This window comes from Tachypleus tridentatus, chromosome 10 (assembly GCF_004210375.1).
Source record: "Tachypleus tridentatus isolate NWPU-2018 chromosome 10, ASM421037v1, whole genome shotgun sequence".
In the NCBI taxonomy this organism is placed as follows: Eukaryota; Metazoa; Arthropoda; class Merostomata; order Xiphosura; family Limulidae; genus Tachypleus; species Tachypleus tridentatus.
In genome coordinates this window covers 103,483,606-103,511,154 of record NC_134834.1, presented here as the reverse complement: position 1 = coordinate 103,511,154, position 27,549 = coordinate 103,483,606, and the positions used below count along the sequence as shown (strand labels likewise).

General features: G+C 34.1%; 1 protein-coding gene across 1 annotated transcript in view; it reads left to right on the top strand.

Moving 5' to 3' along the window:
- Nucleotides 1–3,495: 3,495 nt before the first annotated feature.
- LOC143230007 (P protein-like) overlaps nucleotides 3,496–27,549 on the top strand; it is a gene marked incomplete in the record, with an annotated part of 56,727 nt that continues 32,673 nt past the window's right edge. The window contains 10 exon segments of the mRNA XM_076462952.1: nucleotides 3,496–3,533; nucleotides 6,583–6,786; nucleotides 7,509–7,644; nucleotides 8,054–8,126; nucleotides 14,391–14,539; nucleotides 17,094–17,206; nucleotides 17,418–17,448; nucleotides 17,450–17,566; nucleotides 18,622–18,693; nucleotides 22,260–22,382. Coding sequence (XP_076319067.1) covers nucleotides 3,511–3,533; nucleotides 6,583–6,786; nucleotides 7,509–7,644; nucleotides 8,054–8,126; nucleotides 14,391–14,539; nucleotides 17,094–17,206; nucleotides 17,418–17,448; nucleotides 17,450–17,566; nucleotides 18,622–18,693; nucleotides 22,260–22,382 — 1,041 coding nt within the window.

Genomic DNA, 27,549 nt, shown 5'->3' with positions numbered 1-27,549 from the left:
AACTAACAGCTGATTTCAGTAGGTTTAAATATATCGATCAAACCTCAGGAACTGGTCTCATCATAATAAGGAATATTTCTTTATATTAAACTCCTGTAACTGACTACAGATTATTATTAGATATTGATTCAGTTGAATAACACGAATTGATATCAGAATTTTCGATGTAAGAACCTTATAAACTGATTTTTGTATCATTATTCCAGTTACTGATCTCAGAATAATTACTCATATGAATTTGCCAATGTTGAACTAATAATTTCGAAAAAGATATTATATTTAAGACATATATTACATATAAGGTTCAACAAACAGTAACGTATACATTTCTCTTCCTGATAAAGATACATTACTTCTTCCAATTGATGTTCAATAAACAACACAATAAAATTAAAGTACGAGTGTTTATTGTCAGATCATGGTCTAAATCAGGGGTCACCAAACCTTTTTCACAGGGGGCCAGATTACGTGGGGAATGAGAAGTGCGGGCCACATGATCATTATGTTCAATACTCATAAGCTAGAACGAAAGCTCTCTGTAAAAGACTTAACACTAAGTTTAGGATGCCACATTAGCCATGTGAGAGTAGCATGCAATACACACATATAATAAAAAACAAACAGAAATACAACCAACATTTTTATTTACCAAAAGGTTATCAAAGAAGGTGACATTAGCAAAAACAATTGTCACATCGCACATAATGAGTACATATCTGAATTTCACTAAGCTGCAAAAAAGTTAGTGAGATTTATGAAACTGGCGTTTGGCTTTCAAAATATTTTCAATGTTCGGTTTTGAATTGCTGCATCCAATCATTAGAATTGTTTTCAAATGTTCATCAGTCAACCTTGATCGATGTACCGACTTCACATACTTCATTCTTGAAAATGCTTGTTCACAGACATAAGTTGTTCCGAACACTGATGCCATACCAGATGCGAACTGCTTCAGCTTTGGAAAATCATCTTCAGGTATGCAGTTGTAAAATTCAATAAGTTGCCCCTCTCTGTGTTTTGCTTTCAACAAGCCATTTCCTTGCAAATCGATGACCTCCAGCTGAAGTTCCACTGGCACGTCATCAATGACACAATCAAAAGGATTCTGAAAAAGGAGAATGTCACTTATTTAAATCACCAATAATCTTTTTCTGAAACTCCAAGTTGACATATTCTGTGATTCCAGCATGAAACTCATTGAAACACTGAAAATGAGAGAAGTTTCTTCTTTCCAAATGTGCTTCAAACAATGACAGCTTTCTTCGAAATCCTTTAATGATTCTATAGAGATGACAGACAAGGTCATTCTTCCCCTGAAGTTTCAAGTTCAATTCCTTCATGTGGGATGTGATGTCAACCAAAAATGACAACTTTGACAACCAGGTTGGATCCGACAGAAGTGGATCGGCTGTGTATTTCTCCATAAGAAATATATCTATTTCTCTTCTCAGCTTATAAAAACGAGACAATACTTTACCGCATCCGAGCCACCTCACCGCCGTGTGATAAGGCAAGTCACAAAAATGGAAAGTCTTTTCCACAGAGTGCTTGCTGATGTATGATACAGTGTATGAACAGAGCGCTTGGGAGTTTAAGATCTTCCAACTGTTTCCTGATCAGCCCCACGAGACCCTTCTTTACTCCAGCCATGTTTTTTCCTCCATCAACTGTTACGCCTCTAAGCTGATTCCACTGAAGGTTATAGTCTAGCAAAGTTTTATTCACTTTCAAGAAAATGTCTTCTCCAGTTGTTCTTCCGAGCATGCTGCAAACTGATGCTAACTCTTCCGTGATCTGAAAGTCCAAATTAACTCCACGAATGAACACGAAAAGTTGTGACGTACTCGAAAGATCAGTAGACTCATCCAGTGCCAGAAAATACCATGGGAAGTTTCTTGCTTTTTGGCGTATCTGTAATGCGATGTTCTCTCCAAGTTCTTCTGCTCTCCGTACAACCAAATTTGCTCAAAGGCTGATACTTTCAAAGAAATTGTTTTTTTCAGTACACAGCTCATTTGCTGCTTCCGTCATACACTCTTTGATGAAGTTGCCGTCAGTTAAAGATTTTCCTCGCTCTGCCATCCTATGCACTATTTTGTAACTTGTACGAGTGACAGATTCATTTTCAGCAAACTTTCTCGTGAAGAGATTCTTTTGAGATTCAAAAACACGTTTCATGGATTCAAATTTTTCAGAATGGAACTTTCCTGAAAATTTCAAATATGTTGATAGATGTTTTGTTACATAGTGACGCCGAAGATTGTACTCTTTCAAAACGGCAACACTTTCGGTGCATATCACACAAGTAGCTTTCTGGTTTTCACAAAGAAGTACTTTTCTCCCCATTCTTCATTAAAAGCACGACATTCAGAGTCCACTTTCATTCGCCCCCCCCCTAGTGGCTCAGCGGTATGTCTGCGGACTTACAACGCTAAAAACCGGGTTTCGATACCAGTGGTGGGCAGAGCACAGATAGCCATTGTGTAGCTTTGTGCTTAATTCAAAACAACAACAACCACTTTTCTTCTTTTAAAAGCAGCCATAACGATGGGTGAAAAAAATACAGGATCTGAAAATGAAAAACACAGAACGCTGTGAGAAAAGTATTGTAGTGGTCCAAGAACTCACAAACAAAATATATTGAAACGTACGTTTGCCACGACACTTACCTAAGAACGAGTTACGAAAAGTGCAGAACCCGACTACTAAGAGAAATGAGCTTGCTGAAGTGATAACCCTAGGCCGGGGAATTCCTCCACAATAGGAGTCGATATGACGAGGGTTAAGTGTGTACTTGTTTTCGAAATCCTAATGCCTAAATAGATACGTGCTTCGATATGAATAAACACGCAGCAAGGACGAAAGAAGAATTTTCCTATTGGTTAAAAATGCGCGTGACAGCCTTGTTTCTTTTCATCATAACGTCTTGTGTTTGCCAGCTTAAAGCGACCATCGGTGTGATTTAGTTTTTTATGACAATCGGACATTTGATGAAATGTCACTTTTTATTTCCAAGCGGCTAGCTGCTGGCGGGCCGGACAAAATGACCTCGAGGGCCGTATCCGACCCGCGGACCGTAATTTGGTGACCCCTGGTCTATAGGCAAGGGTTTGATCTAAAACACTAACTGGACGTTTAAAAATTTATTTAGTACTAGCAAAGTATCTGGTTTCGTTTGACTTATTAGGTTCGTTAATACATTCTATAAGACTGTGTTAATGTTATTATTTTGAACCTATTATAACAACAGTCAAAAATATTTTAACATATGTTTATTTCTCAGAAACACAAAAAGTGGTAAAGGTACAATAATAAAAAATTATTATAGATAATTATAAATGCCACTATACAGCATGTTGTGTAATCTATTTCAAATCCACTGTGTTTCGCGTCATTTCAAGTCACACTTGATTTATCGAAATAAGTGAAGTCATAAAAGCCACAATGTATTTGTTCATATAGAATTGTTCGTTAAGTGTCTGCACATTATGATTTTTTTATGACGGAGGGATGCAAGAGTATTGTGAAACCTTGTAAGTGTATTGAATATTGGTATGATTTAAATATATTAATAAATAAGACTAGAGTAAACACATAGTATGAGATAAACCAGCCAAGAGCTAAATTCATAAACTTTATCATGAGAATAATAATTTGGCTATATTTTAAACGTAAGTCGCGTCTGAATTTAATCAACGGAGACTCTAAATTAACAAATCAACACATTTTTTTCAACTTTCATTACGTAAACTAACAACACTATTAGGTCATATTTTTGTTGCTAAGCGACGTGATATAAAAGTTATTGTTGAAACGCATCAATACCAAAACACACTGGCTTTTATATATATTACAAGTTGTTATATAAAGACCCATTTCTTTTATATGAGATTTTTCGCTTACGTGCCTCATTAAAAAGATGTGCACGCATGTGGATAAGGTAAGTAATAATGCCCAGGTGCACACCCTCAGGATTCACTTAGTATGGGTGCAGAATTTTAGGTTTCTGGGTTTTTACTTTTGGAGCTATGGCGGTCACAGACACACACCCTTTATTATTATTATAGATTACACTCTAAGAAATCTTAAAATTACAGTTATTACCTGAGAAGTATATTTTCTCTATACTGATGCACTCGAAACATGTCTAATAGAGAGAACTATCCTGAAACCTGGCCACATGAAAGAATATACGATTTTGTCTGATGTAGGAAACTATCCTGAAAAGATGTTACATGAAACAAGATGCAGTTTTGTATGATATGGGAAACTATATCGAAAACTGGTTACATGAAATAAGATACGATTTTGTCTGATATAGGAAACTATCCTGAAAAACTGTTACGTGAAAAAATACGATTTTTTACGATGTGGAAAACTATACTGAAAACTGGTTATATGAAACAAGATGCAATTTTGTATAATATGGGAAACTATACTGAAATCTGATCACATGAAAGAATATACGATTTTGTCTGATGAAGGAAGCTATCCTGAAAACTGCTTACATGAAAAAAGATACGATTTTGTCTGATATAGGTAAGTATCGTGAAAAATTGCTACACGAAAACGATACAATTTTTTAAGATGTTGAAAACTATCCTAAAATATAGTTACATGAAAAAAGATACGATTTTGTCTGACAAATGGAACTATCCAGAAAACTGGTTGCATGAAACAAGATACGATTTTGTCTGACAAATGGAACTATCCAGAAAACTGGTTGCATGAAACAAGATACGATTTTGTCTGGCAAATGGAACTATCCAGAAAACTGGTTATATGAAACAAGATTCGATTTTGTCTGACAAATGGAACTATCCAGAAAACTGGTTATATGAAACAAGATACGATTTTGTCTGACAAATGGAACTATCCAGAAAACTGGTTATATGAAACAAGATACGATTTTGTCTGACAAATGGAACTATCCAGAAAACTGGTTATATGAAACAAGATACGATTTTGTCTGACAAATGGAACTATCCAGAAAACTGGTTATATGAAACAAGATACGATTTTGTCTGACAAATGGAACTATCCAGAAAACTGGTTATATGAAACAAGATACGATTTTGTCTGACAAATGGAACTATCCAGAAAACTGGTTATATGAAACAAGATACGATTTTGTCTGACAAATGGAACTATCCAGAAAACTGGTTATATGAAACAAGATACGATTTTGTCTGACAAATGGAACTATCCAGAAAACTGGTTATATGAAACAAGATACGATTTTGTCTGACAAATGGAACTATCCAGAAAACTGGTTATATGAAACGAGATACGATTTTGTCTGACAAATGGAACTATCCAGAAAACTGGTTGCATGAAACAAGATACGATTTTGTATAATATGGGAAACTATACTGAAATCTGGTTACATGAAAGAACATACGATTTTGTCTGATGTAGGAAACTGGTTACATAAAACAAGATGCAGTTTTGTGTAATATTTGAAATTATACTGAAATCTGGTCACATGAAAGAACATACGATTTTGTCTGATGTAAGAAACTATCCTGAAAACTGGTTATATGAAACAAGATGCAATTTTGTATAATATGGAAAACTGCACTGAAAACTGGTCATATAAAAAAAAAGATACGATTTTGTATGATATAGGAAACTTTCCTGAAAAATTGTTACGTGAAAAAGATATGATTTTTTATGATGTGGAAAACTATCCTGAAAACTAGTTATATGAAACAATATATGATTTTGTATGATATAGAGAACTATCCTAAAAATTGGTTACATAAATAAGATACGATCTTAGAAGTGAGAGTTTCTGTGTTACAAAAATATAGATTTATTTGATATAAATCATTATCTATATATATATATATTGACTAACTCGAAATTAGTCTTCTAGTATTTGTATTCGCGTACTTGTAGTTACAGGCAGCTGAGTATGCTATAAATCTTGTGCACGTGACTGGCTGAATCCCAGAAGAGTATATAACAAATATTTATGTACAAATGTAATAAGTTTAGGAATAGATTTATCTGGTTCTTAAAAGATTTTCTCATCTTCCTTTTGTTCATACGACTGATTTGTAATGTTTCTATAATCTGGAAGACTTAGATAAGAAATGAAAGTGACTTCCCGTCAAGCACAAGTGAGCGTCGGATCTTGTAACCAGAAACCATGTTGACGGCGTTTTCTAGACTCGACGTCAAAGTTTAAAGGTTAAGGATGGAGACTTTTGGAACTCGTGCGCTATTCATCGTCAGTTTTTTCAAGTTCCCAGCCAATTGAGAGATCGTACACTAATGGTGACGGTGCAGTTGATGAGGAACAAATTATTAGAATTAGGTTTAGCACTACTTGACTTTACTTACTGTTACTTACAAGATATCTCGCTTTTAGTTTATGGCAAATATGTAATTCCCATTATTTTGTCCTTATTGGATATATTAATTTATTACGACCTAAAAAATGGCCTCTAGAAGAAAACGGCAGCGAAGAAAGCAATCAGTGCCGATAGAAATCCCGACTTATCAGTCAATCTTATCTCCAAGACTGCCAGTAAATAAACGCTTGCTTGAAGTAAGAGGTTTATATCTGTTCTGTAGAGACCCTGCCACTGCTACGCATCGTGGTTATGAGGCTGGACGCGTAACAACGGACACCGATGTTTCAAGCACCATGCCCGTCGTTAGGCCCAGTTTTTTACACACTTTAACTAATAAGACCCAGCATGAGACGACGTGTGACGAAAGAACGCCTCTTCTCAATGGTAGCCCCCAACAACGTCGACGTCATGCTTACGATACCACGTGAGTATAGAAGTAAAGTTTGGTACTAATTTCCACGAAAAGTTCAAAAGTTTTTAAGGTTATAATAAAAGTTTATTTTCTCTGAATTCATAGAAACGAGGTGAAAAACGTATGTACTATTTATCATCGTAGAAAGTTTTAAAAAATGGTTTTACCGAATATCACCAAAACATTCATTGGCCTTAACAAATATGTCGACAACAGACGGTTATGATATATCTGGGTTTTACTTTTTAACTCAATGTAAATGTATTTATAGATAAAACTTCAGTCTACTTCATAGATAATCAAAATGTGATGTCATTAAATGTTTGCTTCGTTTTAATGTATTAGTAAATAAAAACAGTCAAATGAGTTAATAAAGCGTAGCCAAAGCCAGAAACAGAAAAGGTCGTTATACCCAACACCACCGCCCTCTATTAGACAAATCACATCTGTGCTTCATATTCTTACACATCCTGATTGCAGTCAGATATTCAACCTAATAAATAAAGTTAATAATTAGTTGTACGGTTGAAGATACACTTCTAATGGTAACAAGGACAGCTTTCTATGAACTGAAAACGTTTGTTTTAGTTTCATTTTGAATTTTAAAGGTTTATGTTACAAAATGTAATTTATAAAAAGTAATATTCTTTGTCAAGTATTCAGTTAAGCCTTAACGTCCGTTAACGGTGTGATGTGTTCAAAGATGGATAACGTTTTTTATTCCGCTGTTCTAGAGATGATTATAATGAGGAACCCACTAGTCCACAAGAAGAAGAATCAGATGATGAAGACGAAAAGAAGTCACGCTGGGTAGCTATCCTCAATTACGTGAAGATTGCGGTGCTTTCAGCATTTATTATTTTCACTGTTGTAAGTTCTTTATATATATGTATATATACACACAAGTCAGATAAAATGACTAATATCAAATCCGTTACAAGGGATATACTTGATATACTAATTTAGAATGATATAAAACGCACTGAACCACCTGCGACAGTTTTTTTAAGCACATTGCCCATGTCCAAATTTTCCTGAATACATGATTCCTATTATACCCTTAGTGAACTTGAGTTGCAATGAAACAAGTGTTTCTAAATAAAGATTTAGCTTAAAAAGAGGGGGTTCTATTTATATTCAACTGTATTTTTAAAACTTCAAATATATTATTAAATTAGAATACTGCACTCACAACCGTTTGCTACTATTTAGTGAAGTTAACAGAAAATAGATTAAAACGCAATTCTATATATTTTGAAAATATATTGTGTATTTTTAGGTCGCCCTTAGTTTTATAGCGGAGCGAGAAGAAACGTGGTTCAATGTCGCAGTCCAAGAAAATGATCCGTTTTGTATCCTTTTTTAGCCTTACAACACGTCTAATAACACAGTCGTGTAAATATACTTTAACAGTTGCCTCTTCGTTACTTCCTTATTGTAGGGTCCTTATATAGGTATTTTTATATGATTGTAAAAGTTAAGAAATGTGTTCTAGAAAACCAATAGAATGTTTATTTTTTACAAATACTGATCACGAAGTCGGATAATTTTCTGAATTGGAAACGTTGTTTCCACTGTTGGACGCTTGTCATGCGCAATAGAGACGTGATTTCAAATGTTAGACGCTTGGCATGCGCAATAGAGACGTACTTTTCTTTATCTTGGCATATTTTACAGCCCGTTTTAGTTTGTTGTAACATCTTTTCAGGCCAGATGACTAATATATCCAAGATATTTGATTTGCTTTAGTACCTTTATGTTGAAATATTTATCCGACTTAGGTATCATCAGTGCCACTGTTGAACAATTAAAACAAAACGTACCTATTCACTTCACAAACATATAATTTTCTGGTTTTCCATCAACCATTAAAGAAAAATTAAACTTCTATCTGTACTTTAAACCCTTGTCCGTGGATGTCTGATAATAACCTTCCATAAAATTAGAATGTTAGTTCAAAAAAGAGAAACTATAATGTGACTTTTATTAAATAAAGTAACCGCTTCGCGCTAAACATGCTCGCCCTCCCAGCCGTGGGGGCGTATAATGTGACGGTCAATCCCACTATTCGTTGGTAAAAGAGTAGCCCAAGAGTTGGCGGTGGGTGGTGATGACTAGCTGCCTTCCCTCTAATCTTACACTGCAAAATTAGGGACGGCTAGCACAGATAGACCTCGAGTAGCTTTGTGCGAAATTCCAAAACAAACAAACAAACATAAAGTAACATGTTTTATGGGATACGTTTTGTGGTCTTAGATATAATAATGATTTTGTAAACTGTATTTTTAATGTTGCAATTTGTTTGTTAGCTAAAGGGCGTAGAATTGGTTTGTTTTGAATTTCGCGCAAAGCTACACGAGGACTATCTGCGCTAGCCGTCTCTGATTTAGCAGTGTAAGACTAGAGGAAAGACAGTTAGTCATCACCATCCGCCACCAACTCTTGGACTACTCTTTTACCAAAGAACAGTGGGATAGACCGTCACATTATAACGCTCCCACGGTTGAAAGGGCGAGCATGTTTGGTGTGACGAGGATTCGAACCCGACATCCTCGGATTACGAGTCGAGTGCCTTAACAACCTTGCCATGCCGTGCCGAGGGCGTATAATGCATAGAAAATTCTAAGTGGACATAATTTTTCTCTCACATTTGAAACTAGCTTATAAATACGAGTTAATTGAAAGATAGTTGACGAGAGAGTTTTTAAAATTAGATAGCTGAACCAATCAGTGTATTTTTATGAAAATACTTGGATATGATTTTTGTTGCGCTTATCAATTTACTTTTTATCGTGCTAGTTTATTTGTGTTGCACTAGTTAATTTCGGTTGTAATGTAAGCCTACAACAAGTGTAGAAACGTAGAAGGAATAGATAATCTACCTCGTTACAGATAGCATGGACTGGACTTTGAATTATTTTCACTGGATAATTTGCAGGAAATGGAGAACAAAGGATAACAGCGCAAAAACATTATCTAATAATGCAACTGCTCAGTACTGGTAAAACCCATGTGGTTTCCTGAAATTGTTTATGCCCTTGCTCTTGTTAAAGAATATTGAATGTCAAAGGTATAGGATACTATTCCATTCGATGCTCTAACGATCTATTAAAAGATGTTTAACGTAATACGTTGAGCATACCCACCAAAACCTTCTCGAAAGTTTAAAAAATAGTTTGAGTTTTGTGTTATATTTAGAAAAATATTTAGAACAAAGGTAATTTTTACAACCGACGTCCCGTGAAATGTTAAGTTAGTGTAGAGTTGAGATACAAAGAAAAGTTAGTTGAGATAAGAGTTATCGCATGACTTTGTACACATGAATTGATTGTATATTAGTCCTAACAGAGAGGTATAAAGTTATTTTAAACGTAGGCTTAGCACCTTACGACACTTAAAAAGTGATTTAAGTTTATAGATATATTAAAAGGAAAATTAAACCAATTTTGTTTCATTAACTGGACTGCTTGTTGAAGTACTTTCAACTGATAGTTTAAAAGAACCTGAAAAGATTGAAAAACGTTGAAACATAAAAAAGTGAGTTATCTTAGAGTGGGTTATTGAACGCCCACTTATACCATAAGAAATGGCTAATGTAAAATAGATGTTTCAATGTGTTTGATGTCATTGGGTGATTTTTTTAATCTAGAGTGGATTAATGTGTTTAACTTCAAAGAATTAGTCAATTATATTAGGTAAATATTGCTTCTGTATTTCGACTAATAGATAAAAATACGTGTCCCATAGGTGCGAGAGAACTAAGAAGTGGAATTATTAAGTTAGGCCTAGAGCTTGGTGACCGTTAAATGACAGTATGGCAGTCAGATACTATTGTTATCGTTAAACGCGACTGATAAGTGGACTGGACTTTGCTTTCTCCTTCTTTACTAACAATCGAGAAGAACTTGGTGAAAAGAAAAAACAATATAAAAAACGATTTAATGACCGTTTAGTCAAAATTTTAATATTATTACCTTGACAAGAGATAAGTTAGGCTTCAGGTAAACCCAGGGGAATGGTAGAGCGACAGAATCTCCTGTTTTTGTGATGTGAAAAAATACAGCCACAAAGTTCACGTTCATACATTCTGAGATGTACAAAAACCGAAGAAAGACTGAGTGCTTTAGCTCTAATACGTAATCATTATGACACTGCTATCATTAAAAATGTGTGTAAGTTATTTATGGAAAAGCATCATAGAAGAATGGAATATGTTATTTTAGTTATGCATACAGGTACGTGTATGTATGCGATAACCAATGATAAACTATAATAGTACTGTTTGTTATATATCGATGTAAAATGTTTGCATGGTTCGGATGCACATACACCAAAATTGGTATGGAGGTCCATTAGGCCCATGCGGGGGTACCTATAAGTTTTTTAGTTCTGCAGCTTTTGTGGGCATTTTCGCATTTTTTACCACTATTTCGCTCCCTGTTGATGAATCTTCACCAAATTTGGCATGAAAGTTTGTTGGGTCCATGCAGAGATACGCGTTTTCAGTTTTCGTTTTGCAGTTTTGATGAACATTTTTTTCACAATTACATATAAGGGTAGCAACTATCCACACTGTAAGATAACCTTTCAATAATCATGAACTTACATAACTTCAGTCCATAGGTTCGGGTATTCCAGCTACTTAACAAGTAATAACTATTCTCAATGTAGATAGTACAGTACTTTATTATAATAAAACACAAATATTTATGTTAATTTATGTCTAGCTTCTCATACAGTGTTATAACACAGTCATGATGTGTTGACTTTGTATTGGATGTTGTAGATTTTACGTAAACAGCCATGCAATTGTTTCGTGAAAACTGCTTGCCTATTTAAACTCATAGAACAAAACGTTGTTACAAATTTTCTGTGTGGCATGTGCACAGACTTCCTTAACATTTGGCCAGGTGGGTTAAAACGTTCGACTCGTAATCCGAGGGTCGCGGGTTCGAATCCCGGTCGCACAAAACATGCTTGCCCTTTCAGCCGTGAGGGCGTTATAATGTGACGATCAATCGCACTATTCGTTGGTAAAAAGAGTAGCCCAAGAGTTGGCGGCGGATGGTGATAACTAGCTGCCTTTCCTCTAGTTTTACACTACTAAATTAGGGACAGCTAGCGCAGATAACTCTCGAGTAGCTTTGCGCGAAATTTAAAAAACAAACAAATCCTTAACATTAGCATACTTTGCACAATACGTGTTGGCTTTTATCGTAAGTTAGAAACCCTCTTTCAAATATTTTGCGTACGGGTCTCAGATATACTTCAAGTACATGATAAAGTTATTTATTTATAAGTTCTAAATACCTATTGTTTCTAATCGTCATCGGAACCTTCATCGGGTAAGAAAATACAGTCAAAACTGTCTAAGGCGGAAATGTCAAAATTTTACTGCATTATCTTAAGATTCCTCTTACAAAATGCCCTCTATATGACGGAACCTGCGTAACGCGGACAGAAAACTATCTTTCACCTACCTCATTTATCAACTAGTAGGGTTAGAACGTGAGTAAGGCGGGAAGATGTTTTTGATTAGATATTAATTTCTTATTTAATTAATAATTTCATTAAATATTAATAAATTATGTTTAATTAACAATTTCTCTAAATATTAATAAATTCTCGAACATTTTCTCACAGTAAGAAACCATGGATAATAGGTAAAAGTTAAAATCCGTACTGTTTCAAAAATTTAAGGAAGAATCAACTTCCTGTGGAATGGAAAGCGAATAATAAAGCGTGTTTGACAAGCGTTATATTCGAGTAATTTTTTAAACAAATTAAACAAAAGAATGGAATAAGAAAATAGGAATATTCTAGTTTTCCTAGATAATGCAACTTGTCACCCAAAAGTTCAACTTTCAAATGTTCATTTAGTCTTTCTACCTCCATGTACAACATTAGTTCTAGAGCCGCTAAATAATATAATTATATAGTGTATAAAATTGAAATACAGAAAACTGAAGCATATTATTAAAAACATGGACAACTGTAAGAGGGCATCTGAAATGACCATGAAAATTGACATGTTAGATACAATTGCATTTTTAAATCATTCAGTCAAATACGTAAAAAATGAATATGCAATAAATTGGTTTCGAAACTGTGGATTTATTCTTGATAATGGCGGATATTGTGGAGAAGTTGTTTGTTATGACGATTCTAGTGAAATCCAAACTCTGAGAAGACTGATACAGATGATTCTGTGAACGCGGAAAGTTTTGTGAACGTTGACAAGAATGTTTTAACAGAAACTGATTTAAAATCTATAATAGAATCTCAAGATGGTAACAGTGTGAGAGATTCAGAAGATGAACAAAATGGAAAAGATAGTGAGGAAATAGAAATTCCTACTTCATCACAAGTGTTAAGTTATATTAATTCTATCAAATTGTATGCAAAATGAAGGGGGGGAAATGAACTTCATGAAAAGGCTCATTAAAAAACGAAACAGTTGAAATTGGACACTTTCTTCAAATAAATTTGATTAAAATTTGTATACTTATGTATATTTTGAATGTCTATTTTTATTCTTATTCTAATAAATATAACATAAGCAGTGTAATAACTTTATTCACAAACGTCTTACTTCCCTTGAGTCAAGCAAGTGTAACGTTCCGCTCAAATATTATATATAATTAGGGAAATACACGTTCACTGTCTAAGCCCGAAAACCTGTTTAAGCTGGAAATTGTACTTGGTCCCGTGCGATTCCGCCTTAAACATATTTTACGCAATACAAATTCATTTATGTATGTGTTAGTGTTTCACTATTGTTCTGTACGTTGTTACCCGATGGAGGCTGTCATAAGAAGAGCGAAAGCTCACGAATAAGATTATTTTAAACTAAAGTCAGTGTTTGATTCTACATATTCTATATACTGGTTAATTCATGATTTGTTTGTTCAACTTATACTTTTAATTTACTCCAAGTTGAAGAGATAATGAAGTTTAACAAGGCTTAGCTCTGAAAGGGATCTAATTCATTCTACACTATAACTGTATTTTCATCAACATATAAAAATTATACACATAATGATAATCAGATACTTTTGTTTCTTTAGAAACTTTGAAAAGTATTAAAATCCTATTGTTGACAAAAACTGTGAAGAGAACAGTACGCCATATTCATATGACAACAACCACTACTTAATTTGTTACCATATTCATATGTCAACAAGCACTACTTAATTTGTTACCATATTCATATGACAACAAGTACTACTTAATTTGTTACCATATTCATATGTCAACAAGCACTACTTAATTTATACCATGTTCATATGACAACAAGCACTACTTAATTTATACCATGTTCATATGACAACAAGCACTACTTAATTTATACCATGTTCATATGACAACAAGCACTACTTAATTTATACCATGTTCATATGTCAACAAGCACTACTTAATTTATACCATGTTCATATGACAACAAGCACTACTTAATTTATACCATATTCATATGACAACAAGCACTACTTAATTTATACCACGTTCATATGACAACAAGCACTACTTAATTTATACCATATTCATATGACAACAAGCACTACTTAATTTATACCATGTTCATATGACAACAAGCACTACTTAATTTATACCACCAGATCTAAGTTTGTCCCAAGAACTCGACCCATTCTTTCCAGTTCTTCGTATTCACGCCAGAGGGCCGTTTCTACCAGACCAGTTTTCAAGTATCTCCAACGTTGATGTCTTTTTCACAATAGTTCACTTAACACAAAACGAAACTAAAATAGTAAGCAGTTCATTTTGTTGTTCTATAATTAGGATTTGCTTTGTCACTCCTTGTAATACTTTAAACAAAATTCTATAACAACATGAATTAATGAAATTCTTCAATAATTATGGCCGGAACTGGCTTAGTGGATAAAATTCCTGGCTGCGAATTGGAAGATCAAGGTTCGATCCGCGATGCGCCAAAACGCTTCACACTTTCAGCTGTGTGACTGTAACACCGATAAAAAAGCTTTATTCGGTTAAAAGGAGCCATACCTTGCTGATTCCCCACACACACATTGTGGTTAGTAAAACACAGATGGATCTGCCTAAGCATTAATCATCAGATCTCTGAACTGGCCGTTTAACCAACGTGAAGCCTCAGAAGAAAATATCAAACCTCCAACTTCATGGTTCGTGAAATGACCAACTAAACTCAAGATACACGGTTACAACGTGTTGATTTTGTAACTACATAAGGAGTTGATGAATTTACATAATGTTTTGGTCATGCTTGAGAAACGAATTTTAGGGACACGCTTTTAACTGCTTTTTTGTTAATATGACAATTTTTAATATTCAGCATTTCGGTCATAGTTCGTCACCGTGCTAAATAACGTAAGGTTTTGCATCCCATTAGTGCGATGTTACTTCTTTAAAAATAAAATAATATATTTTTATGGAATTTTTATTGTTTGTTTTAGAGCAAAGCCACTTTGGCCTATTTGCTGTGTCCACCGAGGGAAATTGAACCCCTACTTGTAGCGTTGTAATTTTATAAACTTAATTGCATTCTTATAGAGAAATAGTAGCCAATTAATAAATATTATGAATTCAAACGTTTTAACTTCTCAGACTTTGTTATATCTCGTCATTAACGCATTTGAATTTTTCAACCCGAACACAAACATGTGGGTTATACAGCCCAATTAGATACCTCTTAGGAATAACGACCACGGCAATGTTAGCTAGTCAGCAGCGCCCTCTACCACATTGGCGTTGTTTTTTTTAATTGAACAACTTTATTGACTGTTACCTTTATAACGTGCCAATAGCTAGAAGTGTGAAGCATGTTCAATGGCAGCGTGTTTCGAGCCTTGGACCAGTAAATCCACAGCCAGAACAGCTAACGACTCTACTACATCAGGCTTATTTGCAATAACAAATATTTTAGAGAAAATTAAGTTTTATACTTTAATAATATGTATATGTTACTTGTTTCATTATAGCATCTTTTAATGAATTTATCGTTTTATTCATTAAAATGTTTTATCATATTAGGTTGTCCAGAAATAAATGTCGGAATTCTCACGATGACATTTCGAAGCTGAATATTGAGTAACTTATCGTTCGCGTTCTCGCTTACAAGATGTCTTAATTGTCTGCTGCTTAAATTTTACTTAGAGTAAGTTTCGCAACCCCTAAGGCAGCATGGACAAAAAGGACTTTCGTCTGATTTTGCTCTACGACTTCAAACTTGGACGAAAAGCTATCGAAACTACACGGAACATGAGTCAGGCATTCCACCGTGGATCTGTTACTGAACTTACAGTTCAGTGTTGTTTAGACATGGAGATGAAAGTCTTGAAGACCACGGAGGTCAAGGAAGGAACCCATCTTCAGATGAAAACACGTTAAATGAAGCAGTTGAGACAGACCCTCACAGAACAGTACATGAGCTTGCAAAAAAGAAACTAGACAGAAACAAATCAAGCATTGCCAACCACCTGAGTGCGATTGAAAAGATGAACAATTTGGATAAGTGAGTTCTGCATGAGTTGACTGAAGATCAACAAAATCGACGTTATGAGACCTGTCAAGGATGACGCTCCAAAGATTAAAAGAACTGGGAATCGAGGTTCTGCCTTATCCTTCTTATTCCCCAGACCTTTCTTCTATAAATTTTCATTTTTCGAGTACCTTGACAACTTTTTGAACAATAAACGCTTTCAAAACCAGACAGCTGCAGAAGAAGCTTTCAAGGAGTTCATTGATCATAGAAATTCTGATTTCTATAGCAACGGCATAAACAGCATAGTTACACACTAGCAAAGATGTGTTGAAACAAATCGTGTTTGCTTTTTTAAAAGCATATTTTACAACACTGGTTTATACTTTTCCAAACTTCGCAGTTCAAAAATGACATTTATTTCTGGACAACCTAATATTTTATGATTTCATCTTGGTATGTTTCATAAACACCACGTGGGACAGAGGTAAGTCTTTTGATTTACATTGCTAAAATCAAGGATTCAGTGTCTCTCAGTAGGTACAATAGATAGCCGCTTTTCTATAAAAAACTATAGACAAAAGGAGTCGTGTTATTCATTAATATTTGTACTCTACCTTGTTATTTCATTAGAGCATGTTTTATTGACTTTGTCATGTTATTAATTAATATTTGTCCCCCCGTGGGACAGCAGTAATTCTATAAATGTAGAACAGTGGACTTAGTGATTAGCTTAATGTAGCTTTGCTATAAGTCACACGCATTAACATGTTATTTCATTAGAGTATTTTTGGTTAAATTAATCGTGTTGTTCATTGGTATGTTTATCACACTTTCATTACAGCCTCTGCAACCCACATGGATTGCACCAATTGCTCCAGTCGAATATGGACCAGAAGTCGGATCCAGTCTCGTGGAGCACACTTTTACATTTGCTCAAGAGAATTTATCAGATGAGTTCGTATTGTTTTACCCTCTTTCTTCTAGTTTTTAAAACTTTATTTTGTCTTGAAACAGTAGTTGTTTGAACTAGCAAACCAAATTCAGGTGGTTTTGTTTTTTTCCAGTTCCTCCGTTTTCTTTTAAGATTTTTCATGAATTGTTTTCAAGTAATCATCACTTAAGAAGCTGTAAAATAAAAACTTTCCTTTGTATTTTCCCTCTATAGTCATAAATATCAACTAATGATTAGTACTAATGAAAAAAAATGACGTTTCGATGTCAGTGAGTGTGTCCTCGTTCACCGAACTCTCTACAGACGGAATATTCATGGCAGCAGCTGTACTTATTGGATTATATATTCTTATCATTTTCGAAGTGAGTATGAGTGAAAGATTAAGCCTAAAATTTAAAATACTGTTTGTACTGAAAAAGTAATATTTCGATTAATCTAAAGGAATCTTTTCTCACAATCAGTAGATTTGAGCAATGCATATTTCTTTTACAGACAATGAAAATATTAACAAATACCAACTAATCTAAAAGTAATGTCAAAATATCTCTAACTGAGGTTTTTAGTAATTTGCGTAAAGTTTTGGTCAAAGACATTACCTAAATAGATCTGAACTGAATTTAACCGAGAAATAAACATAGCTAATTTAATAAGTGTTATTATTTGTGATGATAAGAATTCATTGATTCATATTTTAGATACCCTTGCTTTTAGCGATATTTTCGGCCATAATCCTAACAACAGCTTACGAGGTTCAGTCAGCGTAGGGGGGCATAGCTTAGAGTTAAATCCATATAATAAGCTAACAATACAAAACAGTTCTAATAATAAAAGGTACATAATAATGATTAAAAGTAATAAAAATAAATATACCTATATAATTGTTTACTCATATATTTTGTGGTTGTTTAATTAATTCAAGTAACACACCATTTAAGGCCTAATTATTTATTATTGCGAACATAAATCTTGCTATATGTTAACTGCATGAACAAATGTGACTGAAAACATGTAGTCAAATATATTTGTGTTTGCAATAATAAATAATTATGGTTTAAATTGTCTATTCATTTTGTTAATTTAATATGTATATACATATATGCGTGTGTGTGTGTGTTTTGTAAGTTAATGCTGTTCTAGTCTTTTTCCTTTTAATTTTATTAACAGTATTGGTTACATTGTTATACTGTTAATAAAATTAAATTGAAAAAGAATATTATAACACTTACTTATAAAACATACGTTTTAATTTAATTTAATGTTAAGTGTTTTCTGTTTCTTACCAATTTTCCTACATGTACTCACTATGTAAGATACATTTATGAAACAGTTTTTATGATTGTTTTTTATTCAATTAATTGTATCGTAACAAAAGCAAACTATACAAGTATCATATTAACGAGTCCCTTTTTTTAAATAGATGGTACATCGAACCCTAGCGGCTATGATAGGAGCAACAGTTGCTATCGCTTGTCTTGCCTTAATTCAAGATGTAAGTTTATAGGATGTTTTGGTAATTGTCATTCTTTCCTGTTCTTATAACGACAAAGAGTATGTCGTAGTAGAGATATCCTTAACCAGTGTTTGGGTTTTATCTACTGTTTGAATCAACAAAAATAAGGCCCGGCATGGCCAGGTGGGTTGAGGCGTTCGACTCGTAATCCGAGGGTCGCGGGTTCGAATCCCGGTCGCACCAAACATACTCGCCCTTTCAGCCTTGTGGGCGTTATAATGTGACGGTCAATCCCACTATTCGTTGGTAAAAGATTAGCCCAAGAGTTGCGGTGGGTGGTGATGACTAGCTGCCTTTCCTCTAGTCTTGTCGCGGGTTCGCATCCCCGTCGCGCCAAACATGCTCGCCCTTCCAGCCGTTGGGGGCGTTATAATGTGACGGTCAATCCCACTATTCGTTGGTAAAAGAGTAGCCCAAGAGTTGGCGGTGGGTGGTGATGACTAGCTGCCTTTCCCCTCTAGTCTTACACTGCTAAATTAAGGACGGGTAGTGCAGTTAGCCCTCGAGTAGCTTTGTGCGAAATTCCAAAACAAACAACAAAAATATAGAATAGTTAATCGCATGCGTTTGGCACAGCATGAAAAAGTCAGATGGTGGACAATTCACGTTCCTCGTAAAACAAACAGGGAAGAAATTTGTTCGTAAAAAATGTTTTTACCGTTTGAAACAATTATATCATAAAGAAAGGTTATGAGCTGTTGTTCAGAACCAGTTCTGTGATGAGAAGATGAATGTCCTCGACAAACGGTTTTGGTTACATGTTAGTAAAACTAGGCCTCACAGGTATGTACATTATCTGATACTTTGCTGTACTGGATTACTAACAGTTGCTAATAACATGACACATAAAACACAGATATCTTTTATTCACTTTATTTATTGTCATAACTCAATGTTTCTTGTTTTAAAATATTGTCACTCTTCGCCACATAATGCGTTTTGTAAAGGACTTGAACTTTACGAGTTAGATAATCTAATCATACGATTTGATATGCCAACCACTAGATGCCAAAAGGGAATAGATAATATATCGTTATGGATACAAGTACTTTAGAAACTGGATGTCTCTTTAGAATTATTAAGCTACACAAATTTTGAGTTGGACAGTCACCCTTCTCCAAACTTTGGCTTTCCAACAATTTGCAATGGTGCTTAGCAGTTAACGAACATGATCTGTGAATCAGAGGATGCATGGTTTGCGTCTCATTTTCGTAAAAACACCCCTTTCCTTGGTTGCATTGTAAGTGTAATAGTCAAATCTCATTATTCAATATAGCAAAAGCTGGCGGGAGTGCTGTTGACTAGCTAAAAATTGTGTAGTCTGTTTGTTCAAAATTAGGTACAGTCATGAGCAAATAACCCTTCTATAGTTGTTTGTGAAAATTATATAATGAACAAACAAACAGTTTCGCTCCCCGCTAGTGTAGAAGTAAGTCTACGGATTTACAACGCTAAAATCAGGGGTTCGATTCCCTTCGGTGGGCTCAGCAGATACCCCAATGATGCTTTGCTATAAGAAAACACACAAAAAGTTTCGGTCCTGGAAAATGTAGCAAATAGAAGTTGTGTTTAAGGTATAAATAGTAATAGAATACGTCTTTTGATTCCAAATACATGATATATGGACATGAGAATATTTTATAATTAGACGAGTATACGTTATTTACATTCACAGTTAGAAAAATGCTTAGCTTAATACGCCAAAGTGTTACGTAAAAACAAAGAAATCAGAATAATGTGTATTTTAGGATCAGGGTTAGCCTTGTATTGAGATAACTAAGCGTCTGAAATTTTAATTGTTCAAAATAATTTGTTGAACAAAATATGCACATCTCGTTGTTATAAGCGCGTAAGTACTTCAGCAAACACTTTTTTTTCTATTTTTTGGGACATACAACGACCTTCACTGAAAAAGGTCGTATCGTCGCCATATGTAGAGACCTTGTTTGTTTTGCCATATGTCATCTCTCTACTATAACTTGTATCCAACATGAACGTCACTGTAGATATCTGGAATAGTATAGAAAGTATATGCAAACAGGCAAGTCGGTGTTTCGAGGGTCACCAAACGTCTGATAACTTTGCAATTCAATATGATGAAACATCAACATCAATGTGTCATATGTGACACGTGATAACACATTTAACATGATCACGGCCTTCTGTTTGTCCAGATTTGAACCACAATCATTACCTAGTGTGAGAAATGATGTGAACTCATCTTCAGATACTGACTCAGAAGATGGACTTTTGGATGAATCTAATTCAGCAGATATTTATCCGAATATCTTCCTGAACATGACTTCTGCTATTGCCACGCACTACAGCATCTGGTTATGAATGGCATGATAAAAAAAAAGGACCACTGCAGAAAATAATTTCCAGATCATCAGTCATCGTGTCTTATATTCGAAAATCAATGCAAGTTGCACGATGGAACTCAGATATTAAGATGATTAAATCTTTACTAAAGATTCACCAGAAAAAGTTGGATAACCCAGATACTGGTACATCGAACTTTACTCTTCATGATCGGACTGTCCTTAAAGATTTGGTGCAAATACTGACACCTTTTGAAGAGGCAACAGATTTCACCCCAAGGGTCAGAACATTGTTACCTCCAGTTATGTAGTACCATGTGTTTGCAGGCTGATGACTGAGATTGACATCATCCACATATGATTTTAATCTTATCTTTGCATGCCCGACTGACTCAGTATGAGCAACAAAGAGCCTTCTGCTTAGCTGTAACATTGGATTTAAACTTGACTGATGTTTCACCAGACCAATGGTCTATGGATCAAATCAAATTCTCCAGTATAATGAGCTCAGGAAAGTTTCCTTAATAAATAATCCTACAACCATGGAACCAAAAGAGCTCTGTAAATCCATCTTACAAAAGAAGTAAGTTATTTAGTTTCTTTACTACCTCCAAGAAATCAGCCATCTCTCCTTCAGAAGATACAGAGGTCATCGCCTTCTTCAATTGCCCTTTCAATCCTGAAAATGGCAACCCTCTATATTATTGGAAGAACCATGAGAAAAAATTCCATATCCTATCACTACGAGGCAAACTCTACCTGAATGTTCCATCCCCGTTTAGCATCATAGGCAAAACTCCCATCCTGATCGCTTCCACTGATGTTAATAAAGAACAGTGAACAGTTATAATATCTGTTAGCCTACTTTAGAAATATATTATTGTTCTAAAACTTTGTTATTGAAAAATAAAAGTGCTGAAACGGTATCATTTGTTCAAATTTTGTTTGTTTCAGTTTTTAAAAGTTTGTTTCGTAAAATAAGAATATTTAGATGTTATCGTCTGCTGTTTTACGACATTAAATATAACCTGGCAAAGTATTCAGGAAAAGATCCGTATGTATTCATTAAATTCATATAATTTTTATGAATTATTCGTGTTTGTATTTGATTACTGATCTTCGGTATATGCCCCATCCCAAGTGGTAGAGATTTTTTTTTTCTTTCATGTGTACAGCAGTTTTCCAGGTGTAGATACTTTAATTGTTTTCTTTCTATATGTACAGCGACCTTCACTGGAGAAAGTAATGTCGTGGCTAGATGTAGAGACCTTATGTTTATTGTTTGGAATGATGGTACTAGTAGCCATTTTGTGTGAAACAGGTTTCTTTGACTACACTGCAGTTTTGGTAAGTGCTTCTTAAAGATGTTTTTGTATTTCATTATCTGATCTTCGGAGGTAAATCTATGATTTTTTCCAGGCATTTCACATTGTTAAGGTAAATGTTCAAATTATTCGAGAAAAAGAAAATAATGTTGCAATGGTTTCTGTTATTGTCAAGTTTATTTCGAATTATTCTTTAAAAATGATAATGGATTGTCCAGTCCACTTGATAATAACAGAAATGCTTCATCAACTTCACTTTCCACAGTTAGCCTCACCATCGTTCACCGAGAGGCCTAATTTCACAAATAAACCACATATAAGCAAAAATTTTGGGTTCTTGCTAATTTCATATCTGTCTTCGTACGACGGAACTCGAACTCAGAACTCGCAGCTCTGAACTAACTAACAGAAATACTGGCTAAATTACGCACAATGACACTTTCGTAATGATCTTGGCAGTAATAACTGAATGTTTAGCAAGTTGATTGACATTTGTTAAAGTATTTTATGAATGGTCATGGTGGATGACCATGGGTTGGTCAACCTGCACTTACCACACTAAGCTTTCTTTCTTCTTGTTATCAGAGAACCACACTTCGGTGCTTTGATTGTTGAGTAATGCATAATGATTTCTCGGTTATAGGCAGTGAAACTATTTAAAGCACGTCTAACCTCACATCTGTGTTTACGTAAGAAATCAATAGCCAGAATGCACTCTTTCCAAACATAAATTATCCATACATCATAAGATAAAAGATGGCTTCCAACATTCCTCTTTGTGGATTATTATGACCGTTTACTCTTCATATCAACCTATTTTCTTGATTCATTTTTGGAAGTAATTTCCCAGCATTTATCACCATATAATTTTGGACAATGATAAGTTCAGAACCGGTATCAGTCAACATGTTCCAGGACTCCTCATCAACGACCATTTTGACTTGTAGACTAGTTTCTTTTGACTTGTTGACTAGTTTCTTTTGACTTGTTGACTAGTTTCTTTTGACTTGTAGACTAGTTTCTTTTCACTTGTTGACTAGTTTCTTTTGACTTGTTGACTAGTTTCTTTTAATACTGCACTTCTTATCTCAGTTATAGGAGGCATAGTATTCATCTTCTCAAAATATTGTCTCTTTGATTTGTTATCAACAGCTTATTAATAACAGTCTTGGATTATCTATTGTTATCAACAGCTTATTAATAACAGTCTTGGATTATCTATTGTTATAACAGCTTATTAATAACAGTCTTGGATTATCTATTGTTATCAACAGCTTATTAATAACAGTCTTGGATTATCTATTGTTATCAACAGCTTATTAATAACAGTCTTGGATTATCTATTGTTATAACAGCTTATTAATAACAGTCTTGGATTATCTATTGTTATCAACAGCTTATTAATAACATTCTTGGATTATCTATTGTTATCAACACCTTATTAATAACAGTCTTGGATTATCTATTGTTATAACAGCTTATTAATAACAGTCTTGGATTATCTATTGTTATCAACAGCTTATTAATAACAGTCTTGGATTATCTATTGTTATCAACAGCTTATTAATAACAGTCTTGGATTATCTATTGTTATCAACAGCTTATTAATAACAGTCTTGGATTATCTATTGTTATCAACAGCTTATTAATAACAGTCTTGGATTATCTATTGTTATCAACAGCTTATTAATAACAGTCTTGGATTATCTATTGTTATCAACACCTTATTAATAACAGTCTTGGATTATCTATTGTTATAACAGCTTATTAATAACAGTCTTGGATTATCTTTTGTTATAACAGCTTATTAATAACAGTCTTGGATTATCTATTGTTATAACAGCTTATTAATAACAGTCTTGGATTATCTATTGTTATAACAGCTTATTAATAACAGTCTTGGATTATCTATTGTTATAACAGCTTATTAATAACAGTCTTGGATTATCTATTGTTATAACAGCTTATTAATAACATTCTTGGATTATCTATTGTTATAACAGCTTATTAATAACATTCTTGGATTATCTATTGTTATAACAGCTTATTAATAACATTCTTGGATTATCTATTGTTATCAACAGCTTATTAATAAGAGTCTTGGATTATCTATTGTTATAACAGCTTATTAATAAGTCTTGGATTATCTATTGTTATAACAGCTTATTAATAACAGTCTTGGATTATCTATTGTTATAACGGCTTATTAATAACAGTCTTGGATTATCTATTGTTATCAACAGCTTATTAATAAGTTTGGATTATCTATTGTTATAACGGCTTATTAATAACAGTATTGGATTATCTATTGTTATCAACAGCTTATTAATAACTCTTGGATTATCTATTGTTATCAACAGCTTATTAATAAGTCTTGGATTATCTATTGTTATCAACAGCTTATTAATAACAGTCTTGGATTATCTATTGTTATCAACAGCTTATTAATAACAGTCTTGGATTATCTATTGTTATAACAGCTTATTAATAACAGTCTTGGATTATCTATTGTTATAACAGCTTATTAATAACAGTCTTGGATTATCTATTGTTATAACAGCTTATTAATAACAGTCTTGGATTATCTATTGTTATAACAGCTTATTAATAACAGTCTTGGATTATCTATTGTTATAACAGCTTATTAATAACAGTCTTGGATTATCTATTGTTATAACGGCTTATTAATAACAGTCTTGGATTATCTATTGTTATCAACAGCTTATTAATAAGTTTGGATTATCTATTGTTATAACGGCTTATTAATAACAGTCTTGGATTATCTATTGTTATAACGGCTTATTAATAAGTCTTGGATTATCTATTGTTATCAACAGCTTACTAATAAGTCTTGGATTATCTATTCTTTTAACGGCTCATTAATAACAGTCTTGGATTATCTATTGTTATAACGGCTTATTAATAACAGTCTTGGATTATCTATTGTTATAACGGCTTATTAATAAGTCTTGGATTATCTATTGTTATCAACAGCTTATTAATAAGTCTTGGATTATCTATTGTTATCAACAGCTTATTAATAACAGTCTTGGATTATCTATTGTTATAACGGCTTATTAATAAGTCTTGGATTATCTATTGTTATCAACAGCTTATTAATAAGTCTTGGATTATCTATTGTTATAACAGCTTATTAATAACAGTCTTGGATTATCTATTGTTATAACAGCTTATTAATAACAGTCTTGGATTATCTATTGTTATAACAGCTTATTAATAACAGTCTTGGATTATCTATTGTTATCAACAGCTTATTAATAACAGTCTTGGATTATCTATTGTTATAACAGCTTATTAATAACAGTCTTGGATTATCTATTGTTATCAACAGCTTATTAATAACAGTCTTGGATTATCTATTGTTATAACAGCTTATTAATAACAGTCTTGGATTATCTATTGTTATAACAGCTTATTAATAACAGTCTTGGATTATCTATTGTTATAACAGCTTATTAATAACAGTCTTGGATTATCTATTGTTATAACAGCTTATTAATAACAGTCTTGGATTATCTATTGTTATCAACAGCTTATTAATAACAGTCTTGGATTATCTATTGTTATAACAGCTTATTAATAAGTCTTGGATTATCTATTGTTATCAACAGCTTATTAATAACAGTCTTGGATGATCCATACTTGTAGCAGTTTCCGTTTTTCTTGTCATCCTTTGGATACGGCCCGGCATGGCCAAGCGTGTTAAGGCGTGAGACTCGTAATCTGAGGGTCGCGGGTTCGAATCTCCGTCATACCAAACATGCTCCCCTTTCAGCTGTAGGGACGTTATAAATTGTGATCAATCCCACTATTCGTTGATAAAAGAGTATCCCAAGAGTTGGCAGTGGATGGTGATGACTAGCTGCTTTCCCTCTAGTCTTACACTGTTAAATTAGGGACGGCTAGCACAGATAGTCCTCGAGTAGCTTTGTGCGAGATTCAAAAACAAACAAACAAACAAATCCTTTAGATATAGTTTTAATTTCTAAACATTTTTGCCTTCTGTCTGTGGTAATATATCCTTTTAAACTGCAAATGAAATAGTTCTTTCATACAGCTTACTTCTTCCATTTTTAGTTAACAGTTATCTAATTAACTCGTTGAGATTTTATAGATCTGTATAAGAAAGATCCGATGTTCTTACACTCTTTCATCTGATAATCACGTAATTCCTGAATTGTTCTTTTACTCAGTTGCTTATTTGTTTCTGAATTCGCGTAAAGCTACAAGAGGACTATCTGCGCTAGCCGTCCCTAATTTAGCAGTGTAAGACTAGAGGAAAGGCAGCTAGTTATCACCATCCGCCGCCAACTCTTGGGCTACTCTTTTACCAACGAATAGTGCGATTGACCGTCACATTATAACGCCCCCACGACTGGAAAATCGATCATATTAGATGCAACGGGGATTCGAACCCGCGACCCTCAGATTACGAGTCAAGCATCTTAACCACTCGGGCGTGCCGGGCAACTCAGTTCTATCTGAGCAGCTTCTCCTACAGTTTGACTCCTACTATACTGATATATAATTTGAATATCCTCCTCATCCATTATGGCATCTATGTCATGGTGCCAATGAATCATATCACGTGGAATATCCAGACAAGACATCTGGGGAAATCCGTTCAAGAGTACAGCAAGCTCGACTAGGGTCTCGCATTTTCTCTTTACTCTATCCCTAAAATTATTTCAAACTATACATTTCTGTCACAGCTTTTGGTTTCTCGATTCAGCTTCATTAAATGGCTTGCTATGCCCATAACTTCAAAGATAATGGTGTAGTCTGAGTAGTATAGAAAGGCCTAACAGTTATCTCGATTCAGCTTCATTAAATGGCTTGCTATGCCCATAACTTCAAAGATAATGGTGTAGTCTGAGTAGTACAGAAAGGCCTAACAGTTATCTCGATTCAGCTTCATTAAATGGCTTGCTATGCCCATAACTTCAAAGATAATGGTGTAGTCTGAGTAGTACAGAAAGGCCTAACAGTTATCTCGATTCAGCTTCATTAAATGGCTTGCTATGCCCATAACTTCAAAGATAATGGTGTAGTCTGAGTAGTACAGAAAGGCCTAACAGTTATCTCGATTCAGCTTCATTAAATGGCTTGCTATGCCCATAACTTCAAAGATAATGGTGTAGTCTGAGTAGTACAGAAAGGCCTAACAG